The sequence below is a fragment of the Chrysochloris asiatica genome, unplaced genomic scaffold (assembly GCF_000296735.1).
Source record: "Chrysochloris asiatica unplaced genomic scaffold, ChrAsi1.0 scaffold00293, whole genome shotgun sequence".
Lineage (NCBI taxonomy): Eukaryota > Metazoa > Chordata > Mammalia > Afrosoricida > Chrysochloridae > Chrysochloris > Chrysochloris asiatica.
In genome coordinates, this window is record NW_006408811.1 from 2,094,529 (window position 1) to 2,107,625 (window position 13,097).

The following is a 13,097-nucleotide window of genomic DNA, read 5'->3' on the forward strand; positions in this document are numbered from 1 at the left end:
CAGATTCCTCATGAGCACAATTAAGTGTTCCGGAATACTCATACTTCGCAATGTTGTTCATAGCTTGTCATAACCCACACAATTGAAAGCCTTTGTGTAGTCAGTAAAGCACAGGTAAACATCTTTCTGATATTCTCTGCTTTCAGCCAAGAACCATCGGACATCAGCAATTTCATCCCTCATTCCACGGCCTCTTCTGAATCTGGCTTGAACCTCTGGAAGTTCTCTGTCAATGTATGGTTGCAGCCATTTTAAATTAACTTTGTTAAAACATTACTTGAGTGGAATAGCAATGATTTTGTCTGATGATGTCCACATTCAATTGGGTCACCTCTCTTTGGAATGGGCACAAATATAGATCTCTTTCAGTCATTTAACCAGGTAGTTTTCTTCCGAATTTCTTGGCATAGATGAGTGAGTGCCTCCTGTGCCTCCTGACTTTCTTGAAAGATTTAAATTTTCATTCCATCAAATCCTGGTGCCTTGTTCTTTGCCAATTACTTCAATGCACCTTGGAGTTCCTCCTTCAGTATTATTGGCTCTTAATCATATGCCACCTCTTGAAATGGTTGAACATCAATCATATCCTTTTGGTACAATGACTCTGTGTATTCCTTCCATCTGCTTTTGATGCTTTCTGCATCATTCAATAATTTGCCCAGAGAGTCTTTCAATAACAAAAGTCAAGGCTTGAATTTTTTCTTCAGTTACCCCAGCTTGAGAAATGCTGAGCATGTTCTTCCTTTTTGGTTTTCTGATTCCAGATCTTTGCACATTTTGTTGTAATATTTGGCTTTATCTTCTCTAGCAGACCTTTGAAATTTTCTGTTCAGCTCTTTTACCTCCTCATTTCTTCCATTTGCTTTAGCATCTCTTCGCTGGAGAGCAAGTTTCAGTGTCACTTCTGACATCCATTTTGACCTTTTCCTCCTTTCTTGTCTTCTTAATGACTTTTTGCTCTCTTCATGTATGATTTTCTTTATGTCATCCCACAACTCTTGTGGTCTTCAGTCTTTAGTGTTTAGTGTATCAAATCTGTTCGTCAGATGGTCTGTAAATTCACGTAGGGTATTTTCAAGGCCCTATTTTGGCTCTCGTGGACTTGTTTTCATTTTCTTCAGCTTCAGTTTGAATTTGCATGTGAGCAATTGATGGTTTGTTCCACAGTCTGCTCCTGGCCTTGTTTTGACTTCTTGTTACCATCGTCTCTTTCCACAGATGTAGTCGATTTGATTTCTGTGTATTCCATCTGGCTAGGTCCTATGATGTATCTTGGTGATTTTCTTTTGGGGTTTATGCTTTTGGAGTTTGTTTAACTTCATTAATGGCTAATTTCTCTTCTTTCATAATATTAATTAAGTTTTCTTTCAGCAACTCTTAAAAAGTTTTTTCTACGGTTTGTTTTATTTTTCTCTTCCTATTCTGGAATTCCAATCACATGTAAGTTATTCCTTTTGATAGTGTTCCTCTTAAATCTTAGGCTTCCTTAAGATTTTTTTAAATGCTTTTTTTTTTTCTGATTGTTCCTCTTGAAGATGAGTATTGAAAAATTTGTCTTCAAAAGTCCTGATTTGGCCTTCAATTTTGCCTTTTCATTGTATAATCTGTTTCTGATGTCTTAGTATTATTTTTTTTACTTTGTAGTTGCTGTTTTTGTGTGGCTTCCAATTTTACATTTATTTTGTCAATTTGTTCTTGTATTATTTCCATAAATTCTTACTTGAATTCATTGATCTTTCTCTCGATCTGTTGAAGGTACCTAAAAAAATTCTTTTAAATTCCTTACTAATTAGTTCTCAAGTAGTTCTGGTTCCACTTCTGATATTATATTTTCTGACTCTATATTGTGGTCACTCTGTCTTGTTTCTTTGTGTAAGCTGAAATTACCTGTTTTCTCCGAGACATTGTGGTATTGTTGCATTAATATCTAATTGATGACTATCTGTTGGTGTGTTCTCAGGCACTCACCACCTGTCTCCTGGTGGATGTGAGAGCAACTGGAAGGAAGTCCGAACACAGTTCTCCGTTCTCTGTTTGTGGTAGTTTAGGGCAGGCTCAAGCGCCTCTGGAAGGACCCCAGACAGAGGTGCACAAGAGTGGGCACCACTGGATGCTGTGTTTTTGATGGTGGGACTGACAAGACCCCAGCTACCAGGAGGGCAAGAGAACAAGGGAGAGTTGCACCCCTTTGTCTCCCACCTACAGATGGGCCTGTGCCTGCAGGCTGCTGTATCACTCCACGATAGCTGACAATTGGCTTGTTTTTCTTCTCTCTTTCTTCTCCTATCCAGCTTCCTCTTCCAGTCAGTGCTTAGCCAACCTCTCTGCCCTCTCTTCTGAAGCTCAGGGTTCCAGGACCGCCATCTGTATCTCTTTCACTATGTAGCCCAGGTCTTTGTTGCAGAGGGTCTGCTAAGTGTGTCTGCCCTACTCCACCATCTTGCCCCGATTGTGTTTTTCATTGTGCATTCCCACCAGCAATGGAGGAAAATTCTGATTGCCTCACATCCTTGCCAGCACTTGTTTATTTCTGACTTTTAAAAAATACATAGACATTCTAGTAAGAGTGGAAGAGTGGTATCTCATTGTGGTTTTATTTTCCATCCATTTAATGGCTAATGCATGAAGAAAGTGTATTTGTTTTAAAGACAGGGAAAAAAGAAAAGACCAAAATGGATGTCAGAAGAGACTCTACAACTTGCTCTTGAATGTAGAGTAGCTAAAGCAAATGGAAGAAATGATAATGTAAGAACAGAATTCAAAGGTAGCTCAGGAAGACAAAGTAATGTACTATAGTGAAATGTGCAAAGACCTGGAGTTAGAAAACAAAAAGGGAAAAACATCCTCAGTATTTCTCAAGCCAAATGAACTGAAGAAAACATTCAAGCCTCAAGTTGCAATATTGAAAGATTCTATGGGTGAAATGTTGAACAACTCAGGAAGCATTCAAAGAAGATGGGAAGAATCCAGAGTCACTGTATCCAAAAAGAATTGGTTGCAGAAAAAAAAGAGAACTGACCAATGCTCAACCATTTAAGAGGTACTATCAATGGAGAAAAGATTGAAGTTGTCAAGGACTTCATTCTTCTTGGATCAACTATCAACACTAACGGAAGCAGCAGTCAAGAGATCAGATGACGTATTGCATTAGGCAAATCTGCTGCACAGGAACTTTTTATAGTGTTGAAGAGCAAAGATGTCAGCTTGAGGACTAAGGTGCGACTGACCCAAGCCATGGTATTTTCAATAGCCTTTTATGGATGCAAAAGCTTGACAGTGAATAAGGAAGATCGTAGAAGAATTGATGCCTTTGAATTGTGGTGTTGGAGGAGAATACTAAAAGTGCCATGGACTGCCAAAAGAACCAATAGATCTGTTTTGGAAGAAGTGCAGCCAGAGTGCTCCTTGGAGGCCAAGATGGCTAAACTTCGTCTCTCATACTTTGGACATATTGTCAGGAGGAAACAGTCACTGGAGAAGGATGTCATGCTGGGTAAGGTGGAGGGTCAGAGAAAAAGAGGAAGACCCCCAATGAGATGGATTGGCCAGGTGGCATCATGGATGACGTCAAGTGTGGCAGTGGTAGTGAGGTTGGCCCAGGATCAGATATTGTTTCATTCTGCTGTGCATGGGGTCGCTATGAGTTGGTGGCACCTGACAACAACAACAACAACAACAATACTGATGGCATTGAAGGAAGAAGTTCAAGATGCAGTGAAGGCGTTGTTGAAAAAGAAGACTCTAAGAATTGATGAATTATCAATGAAGATGTTTTAAAATGGATACAACACTGAAAGTGCTTGCTAATCTATGTCAAGATATCTGGCCATATTCGTGCCCATTCCAAAGAAATGTAATACAACTAGAATGTGGAAATTATCCAACAATATTATTAATATCACATGCAAGTGCAATTATGCCAAAGTTAATTTACAAATGGTTGCAGCAGCACTTTAACAGGGAACTGCCATAAATTCAAACAAAATTCTAAAGAAGACTTGTAAGGACGATATCATTACTGGTATCAGATGGAATTTGGCATGTTCCTCCACATCTTTAAATATAATAGGTCCCAAGAGTGTTTTTATACTCCCCAGCTAAGACAAAGTGTCTACTTGCATAATAGGCCCTTCTATTTCAATTCCCAAAATCTTGTATTTATTTCACATTTTGAAGAAAGCATGAATCAGTAATTTCTGACAAACTGTTCTTCCTCCCCTTCCTCCTCCTCATGTCTCAGCTCCCTGGTGGCCACCTTAACCCTCTCCCCAGTTCCTAGTCACATTGCTTTAGTGCTGCCGTCTTGAGTATGGACTCCATTTAGACAGTTCTCAAAAGAGCAACATGCTCAAGACAGACATTTTTACTAAACTCCTGTCTGGTTTTCAGAAGACTTCAGGGGATATTTTTGGTTTTAGGTTTAACGAGTATCTCAGGGTAATTGTTGCAGTGATTCATTCATAACTCCATGACTCCTGAAAGTCTGGAGTCCTTGAGAATTGTAATCCTCTTCTGCATTTTCTCCTTTTTGATGAGGATTCTTCCATAAAATCTTTGATCAAAATGTTTAATAATGGTTGTTAGGTGCTCTTCATTTCTTCTGGTCTCCTGGCAGTTGTTCCTGGAGGCAGTTAACCACACATTTCATTTCCTTACCCTGTTCCTGACTCTCCTTCCTCTGTTACTCCAGGTAAATAGATACCAGTCGTTTGCCTTGGGTGGCTGCATGTAACCTTTTAAGTCCCCAGGCAGTGCCCAGTGAACTAGGAGGCTGAGCAGAAGCACTAACCATGTTAGGTCAATAAACTGGGCTTTCTGGTGAAACCATGATCCTAACCCTCCAAATCAAGGAAGCAGATCCATGAAGTTTTTGGTTGCACGTAAGCAGCATCAGCAGTTACACTTTTTAAAAATTGTTCTTCTTATGCTTACGTGTATCACACAACTTTTGCCAATTTAACTTTTCACAGGTATACAGCTTCTTGGCATTACTTGTGATAATTAGCTATGCAACCCTAGCCCTGATCAATGCAATTTTCCATCACATAAACTCCCTCCACCCCTTCCCTCCCACTCTTGTTGTTGTTGTTGTTGTTGTGTGCCATCATGTTGGTCCCAAATCACAGCAACCCTGTATAGGGTTTCCAAGGAGCAGCTTGTGGGTTTGAACCACTGACCTTGCAATTAGCAGTCCAGTGTTTAGTGCTTCTCCAGCAGTGCCACACCAGAACTCCCTCCCGCCCCTGGGGACCACTAATAAACTTTATATTTACTTTGTTTTATCTTTTTATATGTGAGCTCATACAATGCGTGTATTTGTCAAAGCTTTTATTCTGATTTCTAGAACTGTAAAACTTACGACAAAAAGCCTTTATGCAACCATGTCATAAGTTTCCAGTTAGACTGTCCAATAGCAGATCCTTTTGTTTTCACTGTGCATCAATTGATTAACTTTTTGTGTATTGTTAAGCAGATAATGTCTCTCATCTAGGTCTTAATTTCTCCATCTATAAGTTGATTCCTAAATTTCCTTTCAGCTTTTCAAGGTGTCTGAGTCTAGAATGTAGAGATGAGCAATGGTTTCCAAATTTTAGCAATGATTATACTGAAGAGTTTAATTACCTGCGGCTATCCAGTCATGCGCTCATGAAATGTGATTTCTTACCTGGTTTTGGTCTTTCAGCCTTATCTGAAACTCTACTGTTGGCTCCTGAATCATTGAAAGTTTCCATTGATTATAAACGTCAATGTTTGAATTTACAATGGAGCATCCACAGCCTTCTTTATCATCAGAAAGTACGAATGATTTTTCAGATAGAGATCAGCAGGATTGAAACATCCAATGTTGTCTGGGTGGTAAGTATATGTTCTTTGGCTCAGCATTTTAAAAATCTTTTTATTATGTCATGATTTGTCTGTTAACATCCAATGGAAACATTTTAGCAGCTCAGACCAATTTTCCTCAGCATCTGTGTTTTTGGCCTTTAAATAAGAGGATTCTTGACTACTTTGGTAAACACAAATCATGTTAGGGATGTACACTATCTTCTCAGTGGGCTCTGCTCTCTCTTACAGGGACTGTTGGGTCTGTCCCCATGAATACTAAAATTCAGAGGTCTCTGGGGATCAATCACCCTATTCCTTTCCTTCTTTTTTCTTTATCAGTGATTTTTCTGAAGAAGATCAAATAATTTGGCAATATTTCCCTTGCCAGTACAGCTTCTTGTCAGTTACATGACCTAAGTTAAATCAAATTCTGCTTGTAGTGTGCTGAAGGGACAATGAATTCTAGCTCTTTCCATTCCAGCAACGAAGAGTTTCCCCATGGAAATGTTGGAGAGTGGCTCACCGTGCCATTTAGTCCCTCACCAGTGGCCTTTGTTCTACTGTTAATTAATCATCTTTAATTTCACACACTTTTTGTCTTTGAATTACTTGGGAAAGATTTTTTGCTCATCTTGGCTCAAATAATGGTTGTGTCTATTTTTTCCTGATGCTTTTGCATCTACAACATCGTTGTTGTTAGTTTACATCGAATCAGTACGGACTCATAGTGACCCTGTGCACAACAGAACGAAACACTGCCGGGTCCTCCGCCAGCCTCACCATCATAGCTACGCTCGAGCCTATGGCTGCTACCACTCCGTCTAGTTGGGGGGCCTTCCTTTTTTTCTCTGAACTCCACTTTACCACGCATGATGTCTTTCTCCAGGGATTAATTTTAAAGTTTCTGTTTACTTTCTGGGAGTGTGGTGGCTCTGTAGGATAAGCACTGGAATGTGAACCACAAGGTTAATGATTTGAGTCCATCAGCCACTCCTTAGGAGAAAGATGAGTCTTTCTGCTCTTGCAAAGATTAACAGTCTCTCATCAATGAAAACATAGGGGGAAATATGAGAGCTCTAATACAGGGCATACACAGACTACCAAACATTTTGAAACTTACACCAACAAAAATAGACAAAATAAATCAATGGGACATACTAAAAATTAAAAACTTGTGTGCATCAAAAAACTTCATCAAAAGAGTAAAAAGGGAGCCCACAGAATGGGAAAAAAAAAATCTTTTGCAATGACACATCAGACAAGGGACTAATTTCCAAAATATATAGGAACCTATAACACCTCTACAAGAAAAGGACAAATAACCAAGTTAGAAAATGGGCACAGGATACGCACAGACACTTCACCAAGGAAGAGATCCAGACAGGCAACAAACATATGAAGAAATGTTCACAGTCACTAGCCATTGTTGTTGTGTTGTTAGGTGCTGTCAGAGAGATGTAAATCAAAACAACAATGAGATATCACCTCACACCAGCAATAATAGCAAAGATCAAAAAAGTAGAGGACAGTAAATGTTGGCAAGAATGTAGAGAGACTGGGACCCTCCTACATTGTTGGTGGGATTGCAAAATTGTTCAAGCACTCTGGAAAACAATATGGCGCTTCCTCAGAAGGTTGAAAATAGAGCTAGAGATACCTTATGATCCAGCAATTCCTCTACTTGGTATTTATCCACAAGAAATATGAGCCATAACACGAGTAGATATATGCACATCAATGTTCTTAGCAACACTATTTACAATAGCAAAAAGATGGAGACAACCTAAGTGCCCATCTATGGAAGAATGGATAAACAACTTTGGTACATACACACAATGGAATATTATGCTACCCTGAAGAATCACAAGGAAGCAGCAAGCCACTGCATAACATGGATGAACCTTGAGGACATTATGCTGAGTGAAATTAGTCAGTCACAAAAGGAGAAATACGGCATAGGACCATTATTGTAAAAGCTTAAGAAAAAGCACCCACACTAAAAGGGAAGAAAAAAAATTATCTTTAAAAATATATATTATTATTATTTTGTTGTTGTTAGTTACCAGGGTGTATGGGGTGGGGTGAAGGGGAGGGAAGGGAAGGTGGAGCACAGGGCAGGGAATAGACACAGGATAGTTTGGGTGCGGGGGGAGGGGGGGCATACACTAGAAGGGGAAAGGGAAAGAAAAAATAAGGCGGATGGGAAAATAGCTAGGCAGGTTTACATGGGCTAAAAATGGGACAGATGTAAATGATGATGTAATCATAACCATGGAACAACAGGGCTCGTGAATACAAAGATTGAGGCATGATTTGAATGGGTAAAAGTGGGGAAATGATGTTAAGATGCTTGGCTGTCTTTTGAATCTTGGTTTCCCATGCCTTCTATTGTAAAATGGACACTTGAAGGGGAGACAGAGGAATACCTTAGAAACATCACCAGAGAAAGCTTGTAAGTCTGTCTTCTGCCTATAACTGATTGGAATATCTAAAATGGGGCCACAACGTGCCCAGTGAAGGAAGCTTCTTGCGGAGCCTTTGCATTGCACAAGACCATAGGTGGAATCCTGATCCTCATCCAGAATCTTCTGAGGTGGGTCATTTCCACTTGAAAGGACAAGCAAACCAGTCTCCAGCAGCTAGCAGAACAGAAGATACTTCTTGAAAGAAAGACCAGCAGGAAAAATCAAAAACAATAACAGCAGTCTAATTGACTACTACAAGAACAAGCAAGTTGATTGCCCAGGAGACATCAAGGCAAGTGTCGGGTCCCCTCAAAGCAAACCCCTTCCAAGACTGAAACTTAAATGGAATACACTAGCAGACATATAGTCCTGCTGCTGCCCACGTTGGTCACCGATAAGGGGAATTGGGGGAAAAACAGCAATGAAGTTGTGAGTTAAGTCCGACCACATTCAATAGACTCCTGTTAACTTGGATTGAGATCAGGTACCAGCAGTATGACGAGACCTGGAGACTCCTGGGCCCAGAGGCAGGGACATGACCCCAGAGGACTAGAATGGAGTGTGAAGCATCCAGCTGATATGAAGTGAGGTGAGATGCACAAGAACACCCACACTTGCAGATAGTGCAGATAGTACCTATTTGACTTGGAATCAATGGCTAGATGATCAGAACACGACTAGAAGAGGAAAGAAAAAAAAAAGGATTAGCCCACTACAAGTGAATGAATGACCCATGTTTGTGGATGTAGTATGATAAAGGAGCGGACAAATCTTTACAGTGAGGATCATTCCCACCCCCATGGTACACAGGGTCAACAGGGATGGGGAACTTAGACATTGGCTACCCAAAATGGGGAGACTACAAAGGTGCTCTGGTAGCGTAGTGGTTACAAATCGGGCTGTGAACCTCAAGGTCAGTAGTTCGAAACTACCAGCAGTTCTGCAGAAGAAAGATGAGGCTTTCTGCTCCCGTAAAGATTTTACAGCCTCGGAAACCCTGTTCAGGGTCTCTATGGGTCGGAACCGACTCAATGGCACTTAACAACATCAACAACAATAAAGGCAAGAAGTGACTGGCTGACAAGCTTTCAATAGGGAACCTAGCTCCAGAGGATACAGGGAAAGGTAGAACCTCCACTGAATTGTTTCCAACCTGTCTGGATGGGGTTAATAAAAGGTGAAGGGGAAAGGACTCCTGTGGTTCAATAGGGAATGATTGCTATCAGGTCTGACAGTGAGTGTTGGAAAGGTAAATGTAAATGTTTTGTAACAAAAGGAGGGAAGTGGCTGATTTTGCAGTCCAGGAGCAGAAAATCCCTGGAAACATCAAGGGAGGAAGTAAAGCGAAGTGCAGGACCCTGTCTGGAGAGACAGTGACCACTAGGGATGGAGGTAGAGATGATAATGTAGAGAGAAGGAGCGGCTGGGGACTTTGGACTCAGGGAGGGAGAGGGGCTGTGGGCTGGTGGTGGGGGCAGGCAAGCGGGGTGTACCCTTTGGTTGTTTGATGATGCATACAGGGGATTGTGATCATTGCAACGAAACAAAATAAGATAGGATGAATGTAAAGATAATGTCCACCCATGTAAACGAACACAAAATTCACAATAAAAACTTAAAAAAAAAAAATGATGAACAGTCTCAAAACCCTGGTACAGGGACACTATGAATTGGAACCGACTCCAAGGCACTTAACAACAATAGCTACTTTCTAGTTTCCACACTCATTATCGAATGCTAACTGTTGATTTAGCTTGAGTACCGCTTCAATAGTTCTACCGCTGTGGGCAGTCTTCCATAGAGAGTTGATTCATGTTCTTCTTATCTTACACAACAGCGATGCTTGCGCACAGGTAGCTGTTCCTACTCTACCATCAGCTCATGTGTGGACCCTCTCACTCATCTGTCTCCCTTTTATATTTTTGTTGGATGCCCTGGTTGGTGGTTTGATGTTGTTGTTGATAGAGCTCAGTAAAATATTAAGCAAAGGTCATTTTGAGACTTAGTATCACCAAAATAAATAAATGTTAGGGAAGTATTAGAAGAATTGGTAGAAATCTAGTGTGTTAGCACCATTAGAGAAAATAACTACCCATAGATCAAGTTGACCTCCCTCAATAAGTATCTAAAGACTGTTCGTTTCTGGTTCATGTAATTATCCTCTTCACAAGATAAAGTAGTTGTGGTCTCCATTTGTATAGTAGACTAGGGTTTAAGATCATTCAAAGTAGAGGTAGCTTTTTTGTTTTCTCTCGCTCTTTTAAAATATTTATTGTGGTGATATACAGATAAGAAAACATTGCCTTCTCAATCCTTGCTGGTTCCTGAAAGACATGCGCCCCCTTGTGGACACAGAAGCTTCCTGTTGTCAATCTTCCCAGACCTTACCCTCTGCATTTCTTCTTGGTGCTGATCCTGGTTTGTGTCCTTGATAAAAAGGTGTACTCATTTCATTTTGCAAGATGACAGAGTAGGCAGACACACTCCCCTGTACAACAAAGCCATAAAAAACCACTTCTCTGTGTACAATTCAGTGATGCTAATTATATATTAGTCACGTTGCACCACAGTGTCTATAATACGTTTCAAAATGTTTTTCCATCATTAACAAAAATCGGAGCATAGAGTTTATCCTTATTTGTTACATTGTTCTCTCCACTCCCCTTACCAACACCCAGTGCAGGTGAGACTGCGACAGATGAGGAAACCGAGGCACAGAGAGCTAGCATGATGTTATACTTCACCGCAGATCCAGAGAGGTGGGAAAACCCCCTGCAGCCTCCCGAATATCAGTGGCCGTGTGTCACACAGGGTAGACAGTGTCACAAGAAACCCTCCTCTGAATTCTCAGGCCTGAAGTTGAAGGAGAGAGACAAGGTCTCCCTCCAACAGGATAAAACTGGGAGAGACAACTCTGACTCTTAGCGACCCCACATGTGTCCGAGTAGAACTGCAACTCATAGGGATTTAAGTGGCTGAGTTTTCAGTAGGAGATTGCCAGATCTTTCTTCTGAAGTACCTCTAAGTAGATGCCCACTACCAAGTTTTTGGTTATCAGCTGTTTGCTCAACCCAGGACTGTGACGCTGAGAAAGGGAGTCGGGAATGCCGCTTAAGCTTTTGTTTGTACCACAGTCTCCCTTTGTAAAGAAGTTCCTTACATGAGAGGGGCAGCTCTGACACACAACGCAGTTCTGAAACATGCCAGAGGAAAAGCATCTCATTCTAGGTGTTTCCAGCTAGAACAGGGATACTGAAGTGTCTTCCAGTAGTCACTTGCTGCTCCAAGCTGGCCAACACCTCCTGGTCCTGCCACAGGCTCAGGGTCTGCCCTCCCTTTCAGCTACTTGCTTTGTGATTTTGTCAAGGGCGGAATGTGTTGGCAGAGACTGAAAGTCAAGCATGGAAGGAGGCCTGGAGCGTGAGTCAGATGAGGGATACAGCTCCTGACTCAGGAACCGCCATGACCTCAGCAGATGTCTATGTAAATGCATGTGCCAATTTCTTGTGAATTACTCATATCGGAAAAGGTTAAATTAAACTTCTACTCCAATTGATGAAAACAGCCCAAAGACAATTTGTCACATTAAGGAAAACAAAAAACCCTTTAAATCAGTACATTCAAAGAAAATTTTATCTCTGCATTGTGAACCACGAGGTCAACAGTTCAGTTCCACCAGCTACTCGTTGCTCTGAGTCAGAACCAACTCAACTACACTTAACAAAAAGACCAAAAAAGGACAATTTGAGGATAGACAGAATCCACACCAAGGAAACTTACTTCATAGTAATGGATTGAGATTTCTGATAGGGGGCCTACATCCAAGCAGTTTTTATGTATTGTATTTATATATTATTTGTCATACCGTGGTGGCTTATGTGTTGCTGTGATGCTTGAAGCTATGTCACCAGTATTTTAAATACCAAGAGGGTCACCCATGGTGGACAGGTTTCAGCTGAGCTTCCAGACTAAGACAGACTAGGAAAAAGGAGAGGTGGACTGCTTCTGAATATTTACCCACTGAAAACCTTATGCATAACAGCAGAACATTGTCAGATGCAGTGCCAGAAGATGAGCCCCTCAGGTTGGAAGGCACTTAAAGTATGACTCGGGAAGACTGGCGAGGAGCTGCCTCCTCAAAGTAGAGTTGACCATGAGGAGTCAAATGGAGCACAACTCAAACGGAGGAGAAACAGCTGAAACATCTATTAATAATCAGAATATGGAATATATGGAGTATCAATCTAGGAAAACTAGGAATTGTCAAAGATGAAATGGCATGCTTAAGGTTCATTATCCAAGGTATTAGTGAGCTGAAGTGGGCTGGTATTGGTCATTTTGAATCAATCAAATGGTTTAGTATGCTGAAAATAAAAATTTAAAAGAAACAGTACCACCTTCATTGTCCAAAAGAGCATTTCAAGATCTACCTTGAAGTACAATATCTGTGATAGGATAATATCCACACACCTATAAGAAAGACCAGTTACTAATACTTTATTTGAATTTGCGCACCAACCGCTAAAGCCAGTGGTGGTGAAATGGAGGAATTCTACCCATGTCTTCAGTCTGCGATAAAATACCAGTGGCCTGGCTCCCAGCATCACAGCAATACTCACCCCCTCACAGTAGACAGACTGACAGATGAATGGTGGATCTCCCAGCTGTGGAGAAAAGAACAAACAGGAATGAGATGCTCTGGGGTCTGGGGGACTGGAGAGGTAGTCTGAGAAGCAAGAGTGACTGGACCTAAGGAGACGTAGAGAAGAGTGAAGCACAGCCCTGCTCTCTTGGCATGAAGCTTAC

The 13,097-nt window shown here is 41.1% G+C and overlaps 1 protein-coding gene across 1 annotated transcript in view; it reads left to right on the plus strand.

Moving 5' to 3' along the window:
* Window positions 1–4,344: 4,344 nt before the first annotated feature.
* OSMR (oncostatin M receptor) overlaps window positions 4,345–13,097 on the plus strand; it is a 69,755-nt gene continuing 61,002 nt past the window's right edge. The window contains exons 1-3 of the mRNA XM_006874681.1: window positions 4,345–4,437; window positions 5,345–5,397; window positions 5,538–5,856. Of these exons, the coding sequence (XP_006874743.1) occupies window positions 4,345–4,437; window positions 5,345–5,397; window positions 5,538–5,856 (465 nt within the window). The remainder of the gene's footprint in view (window positions 4,438–5,344; window positions 5,398–5,537; window positions 5,857–13,097) is intronic.